The sequence below is a fragment of the Polistes dominula genome, unplaced genomic scaffold (assembly GCF_049000335.1).
Source record: "Polistes dominula isolate Pdom_NZ unplaced genomic scaffold, Pdom_raw_medaka contig_79, whole genome shotgun sequence".
Classification (NCBI taxonomy): domain Eukaryota; kingdom Metazoa; phylum Arthropoda; class Insecta; order Hymenoptera; family Vespidae; genus Polistes; species Polistes dominula.
In genome coordinates this window covers 1,960,412-1,976,822 of record NW_028300916.1, presented here as the reverse complement: position 1 = coordinate 1,976,822, position 16,411 = coordinate 1,960,412, and the positions used below count along the sequence as shown (strand labels likewise).

Below are 16,411 nucleotides of genomic sequence, written 5' to 3'. Positions count from 1 at the left end.
TAAGCAAAATGTTGACTATAATTTTTCATTTTAAAAACAAAATACTTAAAATCATATTATAAAGTGTTTGTTTCTATAATGTGAAATAAATGATAGATTTAAATTAAGATTAAGTATCAGTCAATGAAATTAGAAATAATTATTGAATTTAAAACAAAATTACTTTTGTTTTCAAAATAATATAATAAACATACAATACCAAATATTTCCCATGTTTTTTTTTCAGCAATGTAATCTTTCAACGAATGACTGTTAAAATAATTACAGATAAGTTCAAATGAAATTCATTCGTATTCATCGTGACTATTAAACTTGTCCACAAGGTTATTTGTAACGATTTTAATAAAAACCAATATATATATATATATATAGTACGATGGTTATTGGTCCGCAGGAAACAATTAACACAGTACAATGGTATGAGTGATCGAATTTCCATTGTACGAAAGTTTGTTGAACTAAAATGAAACTCCACCGTTTATATCTCACCAAAAAGTTACTTTTAAAATAAAGAGAGAGATAAATCGTATCAAGGACTAATTAACTTTTACTAATATTCTAATTACTCAAAACTAATAGTCTAATTACATTTAAAGAAAAAAAAACAAAAAAACAAATACATTGAATATAATAATAAATTATTTGATCAAAGATTTTATTCAAAGCTTATATTATTTATTTATTTATGAACATTGTAGAATAATAAACAAGTTTCGAGGATAATTTATTATGTAATATTATTATAATATTATTTGTACTTTTAATTTGTAATTATTTATTTAATTAGTAATTTAATTATAAAAATGTGCGCCTGTATTAATGCAACCCACCAGACACACTTTGAAAATGTTGCTTGCGAGCACCATCTACTGGGACGGAATTTTTTTGCAGTCAAAACTGTTCATACACCTATGTATGACGGGTTGCCTATCTTTTGGGCAGAAAAAAATTACGTCCCAAGAGATGACGCTCGCAAGCAACGTTTTCAAAGTGTGTCTGGAGGGTTGCATTCGTACAGGCGCACATTTTTATAATAATTACAAAGAAAGTAAATAATAAAACACTTAAAAAAATGTTTGCAAATGAAATATTTTTATAATTAATGATATAAAAATTGAACTCCAATATTGTCATTAATTTATGCATATTTTTAGAACAATATTTAGTATTTTATATGAAATAAAAATAAAAAAATCATGTGTGCAGATCACACGTGTTAAAAGTGAAACCTTCAAAAAACTAACATAAGTTTCGAGAGAATGAGACGATTTCTTACTTAGTATTAAGGCCATTTCTTTCCCCCCATTATATCGTCCGTTTCATTTTTTCCAAATCACATCCATTCTAAAGAAATTTTCACTTTAAAGAGAGAAATGAATATATTAGATGAATATCGATGATCAAAAAATTTGAATAAAATCTTATTTAAATATTATAGTCACGAAGTTTAATTTTAAGGATAGGGTGGAAAAGTCAATGATTTTGAGTAGACGAGACACAAACCCCTACATATACATACAAGAGAAGCACGTTTGCAGCATATGGACTGGAAGGAAAACAACCAACAGTAGATGGGTGGATTGTACATGAGTATAAGCTCATCTGAAGTACTGTAATTGATTTATACCTTGATTACATTGTCCACAGTTGTGTTGTTGGACTGAAATCTGTCTCTTCCACTCTGTTTCTCTCTCTCTCTCCCTCTCTCCCTCTCTCTCTCTCTCTCTTTCTCACTCTTTGTGTCTCTTTCTATCTTCCTTGGGATATATTTCAGACATTTATACGGGATAACAACACCAAACGTTCAAAATGACATTGAAAATATAATAGTAGCTGTAAATGCAATTCAATTGATGCTTGCACATCTTCCTGTTATTCGATTATCGATAAAGTGTTATTTACGTTAAAAGGTTTCTTTTTTTTTTTTACAGTTCGTTCCACATACATCCGATATTTTTTTCATAAATCTCTTATATCTACATCTACTATGTAATAAATGCATATATGTATATACTATAAAATAATATATGTACTATATTTATTTATACTAATAATATAATATTATACTACTAGTAATACTATTATTAATACTATACTAATTTATACTATATAATAATAATATAAATACTATATATATAATATAATTATATATTATTTATTTATTATTAGTAGTATTTTTTATTATTAATATTATATTATTAGTATTATATTATCAGTATTTATATTATTAATTCTTTATTAATAATATAAAAATACTATATATAATAAGAATAATTTATACTATATAATATAATAATATATATATATTTATGTATATATACGTGTACTCACAATTCGATTTATCCGAATCCCAATCTCAATGACGTTTCAAAATTTCTATCATGGTACCCATCTACATGTAATATGTATATATATATATATATACATATATATGTATATATATAGATGATGGTGCAGAAAAGAAAGGTTGAAGAAAATTGGCGAACCCTTCGAGAGAAAAAAGAAGAGAAGAAGGGTTCTATTTATCTCACAAATTTGAGCGTGCCATCACTTATTTATTCTTCGAACATGAGTGCTATCTTTAGGGGTGGAACAAGTAGTAAATTTATTCCAAAGCTCCAAAACGCGTTCCTTTACATCGCATACGATAAAAGCTCTGAGGAATATGTGTACTTATTTTCTTTTTTCTTCTCTTTGTCTCTATTCATTCATCTTTCTTTTTTTTTTCTATTGCTTTTTTTTCTATCTCTCTCTCTCTATCATTTGTTTCTTTTTTTTTGGGGATAAGTTTTTCGAAGGAAAAATAAAAAAGAAACGAAATCTCTAACATTTTACAAACCATTTCCTTTAAAAAACTCCAAATTTTTGCTCATCTTTCTTTCTTCGTCTTTTTTCTTTCAAGTTGTTTCACTTTAAAAATTGTTGTTCATTTTTATTTTTATTTTTTTTTATTTTTTATGTTGAAAGTACCTCTTCAAAGTTAAACCTCGTCTTTTGCATGTATAGGATAGGATCAGATAAGGATCATTCGTCGGTTGGCATTTGACGTTTTGACGTTTTTAGTTTATTGTTAAAAGAAGAAAGTAAAAGTAGAAAATTTAATAGGAACAATTTGTTTTATAGTTCTAGCCATCTAACTAACTAGAGATCAACACTTTATTATAATCTTTTATTATATTTAAAATTAACTTCAACTCTAATAAAAAATAGAAAAGTTTACCCATATATTAAATAATAAATTATTACTGTAATAAAACTATGTATATATGTATATTATATTTAATAAATTTGATAATAAAATTAATTGAATAAAAAATAATAAAGTTAAATAGTAAAATATTAAATCAAACAAATTTGATAATAATTATCATAAAATTAATGAAATAAAAAATAATAACGTCGAATAGTAAAATATTAAATCAAACAGATTTGATAATAATTACAAAATTAATTAAGTAAAAAATAATAACGTCAAATAGTAAAAAATAAAATCAAACAAACAGGATAATAAATATCATAAAATTAATGGAATAAAAAATAATAACCATAAATAGTAAAAAAATAAAATCAAACAAACTTGATAATAATAATCATAAAATTAATTAAATAAAAAATAATAACCATAAATAGTAAAAAAAAAATTAAAATCAATCAAATCTGACAATAATTATCATAAAAGTAATAACATAAAATATAATAACGTTAAATATAAAATCTCAAATTCCAAATGAAATAAACTCAAAGTTACCCTATAATATTAATTATAAAATGGCGTTATAACATATAGAAAAAAGAAAAAGATAAAAAAAATTGGATAGCACTAATAATAAAACGGAAAAGAGAGTAGTAGGAGTAGTTTGTCAGGGTTGGGTTAGGTTAGAGACACACGACAACGTGTCATAAGATATAACACACATGACATGTGACGCCAATGTATGCGTGGTATAAAGTAGCCAATGTAGGCTAATGTGACGTCACGTATTCCCTTGGAAGGGATTTTCTTCTGGCAAGGTTGTTAATTAGACAACTTCTAATACACAATGTTGATTACCATTAAACTTTTCTTACCCCCTTTTCGATGTAACTTTTCCAAGGATGTGTAAATTTAATACATTGAATTTCTAACTTCAATCCTAAACGTGATGTAAAGTTTGACCTTAAAGTTTTTTAAAAGTCACCTTAACATTGTCATTCCCTTAGCTCGAATAAACTCAAATAAAAAACAAAAATACATAATCTCGTTTTATTATATATTTTATATAATAAATATAAATATTTATATATATTTATATATATAAATATAAATATTTATAATTATATTATTGTATTATTGATTTATTAAGTTAAGTTATTTATTTATTAAGTTTGTTTGATTTAATATTTTACTATTTATCTTCATTATTATTATTATTATTATTATTATTATTATTATTATTATTATTATTATTATTATATTACTATATTTTATAATTATAAATATTTATAATTATATTATTATATTATTATATTATTATATTATTATTATTATATTACTATATTTAATAATTATAAATATTTATAATTATATTATTTTAGATAATTATTATATTATTACATTATATATTTATTATATTATTATATTATATAATAATAAATATATAAATATTGAAATATATGAATAAATACTTAAATTTTTTCGTGTATAACATTCTTTATAACTGAATATATTAAAAGACCCTTTGAAACTAGGAAGACCCAAGAGAATATCACGTTTCCTATTAATGTTAAATATATAGTTAGGAAAAACTATAGTACTCTTGATTAGTATATCGAGAATATATCATGTCGTTAGTTGTGTTAGAAACGTTTGAGGTGTGACGTGACAAATGATCACTAAAGAACATGCTACCAAGTGTAGTATCGAATAGTATTATATAGGATGAACTACTTCACTTAATAGTAACAATGCATTATAGAGACCCTTAAAGGTAAAACATAGAATAATCATAATGTCAAACTTAATACAAAGTTTTACTATTGTATTTTCATGTAATATTTACTATCATACTGAATATAATATTGTTATTAACAATTATATTGGAATAGTATTTAGTTTAATTATTATCACTTTCTTTAAGATAAATAATATATATGTAATTAAAAAATTAAGATATTAATTAATTTATTTTAACTATTTCAGATTAAAATATTAATAATAAAAATCCTTTATAATTAATAATAATTACTTTAATATATACATTAAATATTATATAATTTATTATATAATTCCACCATTTAAGATTAAATATTAGTACTAGAAATTCTTTATAATTAATTATAATTATTTTAATATATTTATTAATATATTATAATTATATATATTTAACTATATATATTAATATTATATATATATTAACTATATACATATATATATATATATATATATATATATATATAAAATAAAGTTAAATATAAAATTTAATATAAAATAAATATTATATATATAGGGATATTATTAATCAATTATTTAATATTATATATTAGTAATAGAGAAATTCCTTATAATAAATCATAATTATTTTAGTATATAGTATATATATATAATAAATGTAATTTAATTTAAAAAACTGTGGATATTATTATTGAATTATTTAAGATTAAATATTAATAATACAAATTCTTTGTAATTAATAATAATTATTTGTAATAAATTAATTTAATAAAATAGAGATAGTTATTAAACTATCTTATAGTTATTATAAACTATTTTTGTTTCTATCTTTCTATCATCCTATCTTTCTTACTTTTTATTTTTCTCTCTTGCATTCTCTCTTTATGTCATTAGTTTCAATAGAAATCTCGTATCGCGCATGCGGCCGACCTCGATGGTGTTCTTCACCGCAGGAACTCGACACGCGAAATTCAACGAAGACGAGGAGGAACGCAGTCAGCGTTGAGCCGCGGTTTCCGCTCCGCTTGCGCGTTCTTTCGCGAAGATGATGGACGAAATGATGAACAATCGTCCTCTCTCATTCTACACTCTATCATCTTCGAATATAATTAATATTTCATAAATCCAAAAAAAAAAAAAAAAAAAATATCTTTGAATCTCGTATCGTAAAATTAAAAATAAAATTAAAAATTAAAAATAAAACTAAAAATAAAAATTAAATTAAATAATCGAACACCAAATTTTCTTACATAAAATTCAAAAGTCTAATATAAATTGCAAAAAAAAACTAAAAATAATAATAATAATAATAATAATAATAAAGGATAACAAAAAGGATTGTAAAAATTTTAACAACAAACCAAAAAAAATTGTTTAAACTAACAATTCGTGTTAAATTCATTTTAAAAATCATTTTGTATTTCTGATTACTATTCTCATATGGTATTCATTATTTTAAATATCGTTCGAACTGTAAATTTTCTAAAATTTTACTCGGGTTTTTTTATTTAATTTTGTGTTCTTTTTTTATCATTTTTTTTTTTTTTTTGTTATTATTATTATCGAAGCATGGCTATCATGCAATCCTGTTGTTGCTGGCAATCAGTACGCAGAGGGAGTTACGCTTGTGCCATTTATACCGGAGTAAGTAACACCTCAATGTGTGCGATTGATTTCACCCATTTTCTAATGAAAGCCTAAAGGGGAAGTATCGGGTAGTATTTATCGATTTATATCGACAAAAATTCGATCTTTTTTTTTTTAACCTAGAAATTTTCTCAATTACTTACGATAAACATTTATCATTTATTAAGAATTACTTAAAAAAAATATATATATATATAATATCATTACGATCTAATATTTGGAAGTAAACTTATCAAAGTTATCTTTTCATCTAACAAATTGTAACACATACTTTAACAAAATTCAATTATTTCTTCGAACATTGATCTATAAAAACGTTACATTGTTTTTTAAATACACAAAATCTTTGATAACATTATTTCGTTTTGTTTAATAATATTGTATTTCATATGATCGATTATTTCGTTGAGATCATAATATTATATTTAATGTTTATTAATTATCTTCGCGTTATTCTTATATTATATTTGGATGTAATCGATAAATGATGAATGTAACAACCAACCAATGGTCTAGTTCATTTAACTGCCTATACTAATATTTGTGATCGTTTGAGACAATCTAGAAGTAGTCCATGTGCTTACAATGTGGTCCAACGTTATACCCTGTTGCTGCTGTAACTGCTGGTCGATATTCGTGTCTAACTTTTCTACAGATAAAACCATATATACATATATATATATATATACTATATATTATTTAATGTAATATATTATATTTAATATAATATATTATATTTAATTTAATAATATATAACCATATAAATATGTATTACTCAATATAATATGATATATATTTAATTTAATAATATATAATATATAATAAATAATAATAATATAAATAATAATATATACTATTAAAATATAAATGTACTAACAATATATTACATTAAATTTTAATATTAATATATTAAATTTTATATATAATATATTATATAATTATATATAAAATATATTATATATTATATTAAATAATATATAATATATTATATTTATTTTAATAATATAATATATTAATAATATATAATATATAATAGATAATAATATAAATAATAATATATATACTATTGAATACAAATTTACTAAAAATATATTATATTAAATTTTAATATTTAATTATTTAATATAAATTTATTAAAAATATATTATATATTAAATAATATATAATATATTGTATTTAATTTAATAATATATAATATATTAATAATATATAATATATAAGAAATAATAAAATATATACTATTAAATACAAATTTTATTAAAAAGATATTGTATTAAATTTTAATATTTATTATTTAATATAAATTTAATAAAAATATATTATATTAAATAATATACAGACACATATTATATATATATATATATAAATGTATAGTTAAATATATTATATTATATTATTATACACTTTATTCCCATGTCAACCCTACGCGGGTTTTTAACATAGCCTCCTTGCTACTACTTTATTTTTCCTATTCTTCCTCTCCTTCCTTCTTCCTCCTCTCCTTCCTTCTTCCTCCTCTCCTTCCTTCTTCTTCCTTTCCTTCCTTCTTCCTCCTCTCCTTCCTTCTTCCTCCTCTCCTTCCTTCTTCCTCCTCTCCTTCCTTCTTCCTCCTCTCCTTCCTTCTTCCTCCTCTCCTTCCTTCTTCCTCCTCTCCTTCCTTCTTTCCTCCTCTCCTTCCTTCTTCCTCCTCTCCTTTTTCCTTCTTCCTCCTCTCCTTTTTCCTTCTTCCTCCTCTCCTTTTTCCTTCTTCCTCCTCTCCTTCCTTCTTCCTTCTTCCTTCTTCCTTCTTCCTTCTTCCTCCTCTCCTTCCTTCTTCCTTCTTCCTCCTCTCCTTCCTTCTTCCTTCTTCCTTCTTCCTCCTCTCCTTCCTTCTTCCTCCTCTCCTTTTCCTTCTTCCTCCTCTCCTTTTCCTTCTTCCTCCTCTCCTTTTTCCTTCTTCCTCCTCTCCTTTTTCCTTCTTCCTCCTCTCCTTTTCCTTCTTCCTCCTCTCCTTCCTTCCTCCTCTCCTTCCTTCTTCCTTCTTCCTCCTCTCCTTCCTTCTTCCTTCTTCCTTCTTCCTCCTTTCCATTCCAGCGTTAACAGCACACGGTGTTCCCAAGCGGTCACCCATCCAAGTACTACCCGTGCCCAGTGATGCTTAACTTAAGTGATCGGACGGGAACTTGTGTTTCCATCACGGCAAGGCCGTTAACTTGTATAGTTAAATATAAATTTTATATAAGATCAAAAATCAAATGATACAAATTGTAACAGATATTCAACGATAAATTCATGAAACAACAAAAAATAAAAAAAGTATATTCATTTCGAAATATTTAATTCAACGTATACGAATTTACAAGTTACATACGCGTAATTCGTTTCTACTTAATTCGTAATAATCATTTGATCAAAAATGCAGGTGCTTTTAACAAAATTGATTACTTAGGTGAATAGAAATAATTAAAAAAATTTATTCATCGATTTTAAACACCAAATCGAATATACACGCGTAACACATTATTCATAATTGACAGTTGGGTTCGTGGAAAATTGAAGATATCAAAAAATTCAAAACTCATGCGGGTAATAAAAATCCATTTAAGATTCGAAACGTGTATTTGTATGTGTATGTGTGTCTGCGTGTACACTCTTTCTATCTTTTTCTTTTTATAAAATAATTATATTATTTCTTTTTTAAACGCGTACTGTATTTGTAAAAAAAATTGATGAACAACAATACATAAAAAAAAAAGGAAAAAAACGGAAATTCGCGTGTTAATTTTCCGATTAAAAAAAAAAAAAGGAAAAATAGAAAGAAAAATAAAAAAAAAATAAAATAAAAAATAAAATAATGAAAAAAAATTAACACAAAACCAAATCGTTGGATTCAACGTGATATCCAACGTTAGTTTACGCTCATTCATCGACCCATGGGAAATTTCATTGCGGTGAACAAAGTATTATAGTTAATTTAATCGCGAAAATGTGATTTTACTTCGTTACGTTCTTTTATCAATATATCACACGCGATTGCATCATACTTGATGATAAATATTCATTTTAATTTGCAAAATCTAATTTTCAATTGTATCAAACAACGTAAGTAAGTAAAAATATCTTTAATGTTAATTAAAAACTGATTTCTCTCTCTCTCTCTCTCTCTCTCTCTCTCTCTTTTTCTTTCTTTTTCTTTTTCTTTTGAGAATGAAAAGTTTATTAAAAAAAAAAAAACACACACACTAATGTTATTAAAAATTCGTTTGAAATTAAAATACTTTTAAAAAAAAATATATTCACAAATGTTTTCCATTTCAATGTTACGATGCTTACGATAAGTTGACAAAGTTTTCTTTGTGTTAAATACTTGAAAAATAAAATTTAATTTAACATTTGTTTTATTTTGTAAATGTTACTAATTTGCAAATTTTACTGTTACTACTGTTACTAATTAGAAATTTTATTCGAACTTATATTTCTATCTCATTCTGTTGAATTTAAAGAAAGAAGAAACTTTTTTCCTGCATAAAAATAAATCTAACAATTTGCAAAACATACCAGGTAAAGAAAATTTCTCATTCGTCCGTTAATTATTCTGTTTACGTGTTCGTACAATATTGCAAAATTATTCTATATACATAAATTATTGATTTAAAAAAAAATATAATCTAACAAAAGAGTTAATTAAAAAATATGTCTATTAATTTTGTAATAGTTTCCATTTTATTAGGAAACATTGAAAGGGTTGTATGTGTTCATTAAATAATTAATTACTTCGATAATATAAAATATTTCTACCATGCAGATAAACTTTTAATGATCGTAATTTTATTAAGTATGAAATACATTTATGAATGTGTGTTTTGTTAAAATGCAAATCAATTAGAAACAATTAAAATATAAAATATTTTTAAATACATGAACATTGAGTTATGAGAAATCATTGAAAAATTAACACATTATTCTGTTTACGTGTTCATACAATATTGCAAAATTATTTTATATACATAAATTATTGATTTAAAAAAAAATATAATCTAACAAAAGAGTTAATTAAAAAATATTTCTATTAATTTTGTAATACTTGCCATTTTATTATGAAACATTGAAAGGGTTGTATGTGTTTATTAAATAATTTATTACTTCGATAATATAAAATATTTCTACCATGCAGATAAACTTTTAATGATCGTAATTTTATTAAGTATGAAATACATTTATGAATGTGTGTTTTGTTAAAATGCAAATCAATTAGAAACAATTAAAATATAAAATATTTTTAAATACATGAACATTGAGTTATGAGAAATCATTGAAAAATTAACACATTATTCTGTTTACGTGTTCATACAATATTGCAAAATTATTTTATATACATAAATTATTGATTTAAAAAAAAATATAATCTAACAAAAGAGTTAATTAAAAAATATTTCTATTAATTTTGTAATACTTGCCATTTTATTATGAAACATTGAAAGGGTTGTATGTGTTTATTAAATAATTTATTACTTCGATAATATAAAATATTTCTACCATGCAGATAAACTTTTAATGATCGTAATTTTATTAAGTATGAAATACATTTATGAATGTGTGTTTTGTTAAAATGCAAATCAATTAGAAACAATTAAAATATAAAATATTTTTAAATACATGAACATTGAGTTATGAGAAATCATTGAAAAATTAACAAATGATATTTAAATTGATTTCACAATTAGGACACCTTTTATAATTATTCCTCTACGTACACTAAATATAGATAAATAATAATTATTTATTATAACAAACAGGAAAAAAGAAAAGAAATCAAACACAATGGAACGAGATGATAATAGGATGGTAATGCGTTTGTTACCAATTTAAATGCAAACAACGAGATTGCATTCGATAGAAACGTGGGAATAAGAGACTAGGATTCCCAATAGTCCAGTGCAATTGATAGAAGCAATATATTCTGACTATCGATCGTAGTAAGAGGCTTGTATCGAGTTTCTTTTCAAATCCTTTTCTATTTAGTCTATTGTTATAGTGTATTTCATTCAGTATAGTAAATTCATCGTGATTCTCAATAATGTAAAATGAAATACAATCAAATGGTATACCACTTTGCGTTGTGTTGTTATTTATATTTCATATATAACATATAAATAACAACGCACAACTAGAATGAGGTACATAAAATAATAATACTCAAAAAAATATAAAAAACAAGGTTAGAAAAAGGTAAAATAATTGAATTGCAATATAGCACCATCTACTGAAAACTTATAAAACCTAAAGACCTAGATAACTTCCAAATAATAAATCCCTAAATTAACGATAAAAAATACAAAATAAACGCGATGAAAACTATCTCATGTACTAAGTTAAAAAAAAATGTCATTAAAATCGGGATTCCATAGTTTGAAAGTTCATTGGACAATAAGACACTGAATTAATACTCAAAAAAATATAAAAAACAAGGTTAGAAAAGCATACGACGTGAATATATCAAAATAATTGAATTGCAATATAGCACCATCTACTGAAAATATACAAAACCTAGAGACCTAGATAACTTCCAAATAATAAATCTTTAATTTAGCGATAAAAAATACAAAATAAACACGATAAAAACTATTCCATGTACTAAATTGAAAATAAAAACATAGAAAATACAAAAAAATGTCATTAAAATCGGAGTTCAGTAGTTTGAAAGTTAATTGAACAATAAGACACTGAATTAATACTCAAAAAATATAAAAAAACAAGGTTAGAAAAGCATACGACGTGAATATATCAAAATAATTGAATTGCAATATAGCACCATCTACTGAAAACTTACAAAACCTAAAGACCTAGATAACTTCCAAACAATAAATCTTTAATTTAGCGATAAAAAATACAAAATAAACGCGATAAAAACTATCCTATGTACTAAGTTAAAAATAAAAATACACAAAATACAAAAAAATGTCATTAAAATCGGGATTCAGTAGTTTGAAAGTTCATTGTACAATGTGACACTCAATTTTTATGTATGAAGTTATACTAAAAGTTGTGAATCTATAAATTTGTATGAAAAATAGTGTTCAAAATGTTTCATATACCCAAATAGATATTTACACACACACTCTTATGTATATATATATATATATATATATATATATATATATATATATATATATTAAATGAAATATAAAAATCAGGTCGAGCCTGATGGGTCTTTTCAACGTTTATATTCTTATAATGTAATATAAGCTTAACACGGAAGAAGAACATATAACATACTATACCAATACAAACACATATACACACACTGTGAGACATTTGGCAGTGCAATTTAACAGCCGTCGTAAAACCAGCAAAAGCATTAACTATTCTCGTAAAGTTTTTTCTATTTTTTTTTCTTTCATTCTTCCTTTTTTCATGAGAATGTATCGAAGTCAAACGAAAGGATGAACGCGTAACTTTCCGGTTTGAATATCTTTACTATCGACGTATATCAAAATAGAAGGAAATAAAAATGAAAAAAAAAACCTTCAAAGAAAACCAAGCTTCCAGACGTGAATATATATCGAAATAATTGAATTGTAATACAGTACCATTTATTGAAAGAACCTTACAGAACCTGGATAACCTCTAAATAAAAATCTTTAAATTAGTAATAAAAAATAATTTAAAAAAAAAAACAAAATCGCGATAAAAATTGTGCTATGTGCTAAGTTGAAAAAAAATCACGTGAAATAAGATAAATTTCATTAAGATAAGTTGAGTAGTTTCGAAATTATTAGTGGACAAACATATTGTGACACTAAATATTTATATATAGAATTTTATTAATTAATTAATTAATATGTAGAATTAAATAATATAGAATTAAATTATATATTGAATGTTATTAATTAATTATTAATTATTTTTGTTTCATCGGTTTCACGTTCTTCCGTTTCACAATTTTCAAATCACCCTGATTCTAAAGAAGTTTTCACTTCAAACAAAAAATAGATAACTATCGATTGTACAACTCGTATAATATGTATGCCAACCATAGACCAATCCGGTAATAAAAAATAAAGAACGGAACCGAAAATAGTCGAACGTTAAATCGAAAATCGATCGAGCACGAGATCGGACAAAAAAGAAGTTATTTTTATGAATTGTTAAAGAACCCTATATATATATATATATATATATGAATTTACACCGTTGATAAAAAACAAAGCCTTAGTAATATTTTTGTTTTCTATTTTTTTTTTTGGAAATAAAAATGAAAAAGAAAGACAACAAAATTTAGTTTCAAATTTGTGTTGGTTCTAATACTTTAATCTTTCAAATCATCAAACGAACACGCAACGTGAAAATTGTTTTACGTTATTGCGGTAAATACGTGAAAGATACTAGGCCTCACAGGCTTATAACAACATTGTTATTCTACATTTCTATCTCTATCTTTCTATCTTTCTCTCTCTCTCTCTCTCTCTCTGTCTCTCCCACTCTCTCTCTCTTTTGAATACACACATACACAAATAAACGATCATACGAACAAAACGTTCGAACGTGTGAAAATCAAATTAGTTTGTTGAAATTGACATTGCGGTAATTTCTACCAACGATCATTTCAACGTTTCTGATAATTATTATTATGATTTAATTTATTGTAAAAGAAGAAAAAAAAAGAGAGAAACATATTTTAATCTATTCGATTTTGTTATATGTGTAAGTGGATTAAAATTTGGAAAATTCCTAACAATTTTTAAATAAATACAATATTTGAATAAATACGAATGTTACTGTTATGAAATTTTTTTTTTTAGTAAACTCGACGCGAAATTTAAAAACAATGCGATTATATTTTTTTACCGAATTATACAAATGTTTTTTAATATTTTAAACAAAATAACAAAATTAACAGAGTGTGATATTTTTAATTATTAATGCATGTAGAAATATACGAATAACTTTGATTATTTTGTTCAAAATTGTTATTAACTTTTTTATAAACAACCCACAAATATTTTAATATATATATAAATCAAATATTAACATTTATTAATTTAATATTTATTTAATCCTTTTCTCAATAGTATAATTACTATTACTATAAAAATTGTTCTTAACTTTTTTATGAACAACCCACAAATATTTTAATATATATAAATTAAATAATAACATTTATTAACGTAATATTAATTTAATCCTTTTCTCAATAGTTTAATTAATTATTATTAAAATCATGTTACAGATTTACTTTGCTTTATTAGCCATAATAACTAGCACGATACTACAAGCAGAAAGTGAATATTTATCTGGAAATCGATCGTTACCAGAGTCGTCGAGTATTTTAGAACCTGGAACAATATCACCTGGTATGTATCACACCTTAGTTATTAACAAATAAAAAATAAAAGAAAAAAGAAATAAATTAATGTATTATTATTATTATTATTATTATTATTATTATTAATCAATATATTATTAATATATTATTAAAAGATAAATGTATAGAAATAAATAGAATCTTTATTCTTTCAGCTACATTACGTTTCAACATAACTTTGTTGATATGTTCGTGTTCTGGTATTATCTGTTGTATTCTTCTCGTGTACGGTTTATTAAAGGTAAGACACACAAATTTCTATTTGATTTTATTATATATCCCATATAATAACAACAATTTTCTATAGTATTATTCTTTTGAATAATTCATATATACTTTTCTCTCTTATACGTTGAAGAAAGTACAAGGAAAAAAAAATAAAACAGTAAAAGAAAGAACAAATTTTTTTTATCAGGATGAGTAGAAATAATTTTTAATCAAAAAGAAAAAATGCAGGTAAAGATGAAGAACATGTATGATAAAAAATTGAACATACGCGAATGAAAAGTAACGAATAAAAATATCGAAAATTGTATGTTGGATGTTTTTTAAAAGATATTTTTTTCTTTTTATCATTTTTTATACCCTCGGGTCATCCCAAAAGGAAAAACAAAAATTATGTTTAAAAAAAGTATAGATACGATGATTATTAAAATAAAATATACCTTTCACTATATGAATATGTAACAAAACCAAACAAAAATTCTAGAATATAATTTGATATTTTTATTGTATTATTTTTTACCCTTCGAGTTATTTTAAAACTGGACGAGAATATAAAAAACAAAAAAGTAAAACAGAAAAAATGGTAAAGATAAGCGATCGAAAGACAGGTGCTTTCATTAATATGACAATGTAAAAAAAAATATTGTACAGGATCTTTTTTTTATCTTTAAAATACATTTTTTTCTTTATATTTTATTTTTCGTAATATTTTTTTATTCTCCCTTAGGTCATACCGAAGGTAAAAAAAATAAAATAAACAAGTTTCGAGAATGATTTGTTATATATCATTATTATTATATTATTTGTACTTTTAATTTGTAATTATTTATTTAATTATTAATTTAATTATAAAAATGAGCGCCTGTTAGTATGCAACTCTCCAGACACACTTTAAAAATGTGTAGAGGGTTTCTCTATAGTAAAGATAATATTAGACTGAATTTGTTTTATGATCTTTATTGTTAGGATGCGACTTGCTTTTTTTTGTTGTACACTTCTCAACGGCTACGCACAGACTGTACTCGTCTGGTGACCACACTTGCTAGCGTGGTTCCCTAGCCTTCTAGTAACTTAGATGGCGCGACCATCGGTCGTACCGCTACATTACTCCCTTCGGAGCATTTTTCTTATTACATAAAATGCGAAACTTAAAATTATAGATGTTTACAAGTGTATAAAAATATACAAATATATAAAGATATATAAAAATATTGCATTATCTCTATCCTAACCTAATAAGTTTTAATTGGTACATACGAATCGGT

At 23.8% G+C, this 16,411-nt stretch overlaps 1 protein-coding gene and 1 non-coding gene across 4 annotated transcripts in view; one reads left to right on the top strand and one right to left on the bottom strand.

Annotated features, from left to right (window-relative positions):
• Nucleotides 1-5,913: 5,913 nt before the first annotated feature.
• Nucleotides 5,914-16,411, top strand: part of LOC107074520 (uncharacterized) — a 29,218-nt gene continuing 18,720 nt past the window's right edge. For 2 of the 3 annotated variants that reach the window (XM_015336031.2, XM_015336030.2), the window contains exons 1-3: nucleotides 5,916-6,574; nucleotides 14,787-14,910; nucleotides 15,077-15,162. In XM_015336031.2, coding sequence (XP_015191517.1) covers nucleotides 6,500-6,574; nucleotides 14,787-14,910; nucleotides 15,077-15,162 — 285 coding nt within the window. In that variant the 5' untranslated portion in view covers nucleotides 5,916-6,499. Of the gene's footprint in view, nucleotides 6,575-14,786; nucleotides 14,911-15,076; nucleotides 15,163-16,411 lie in introns of all 3 variants that reach the window. The other variant, XM_089170776.1, reaches the window with a different exon arrangement.
• LOC149033073 (5S ribosomal RNA) lies at nucleotides 8,651-8,769 on the bottom strand. Its single transcript, XR_016176075.1, has one exon. It is a non-coding gene; the product is annotated as a 5S ribosomal RNA (ribosomal RNA).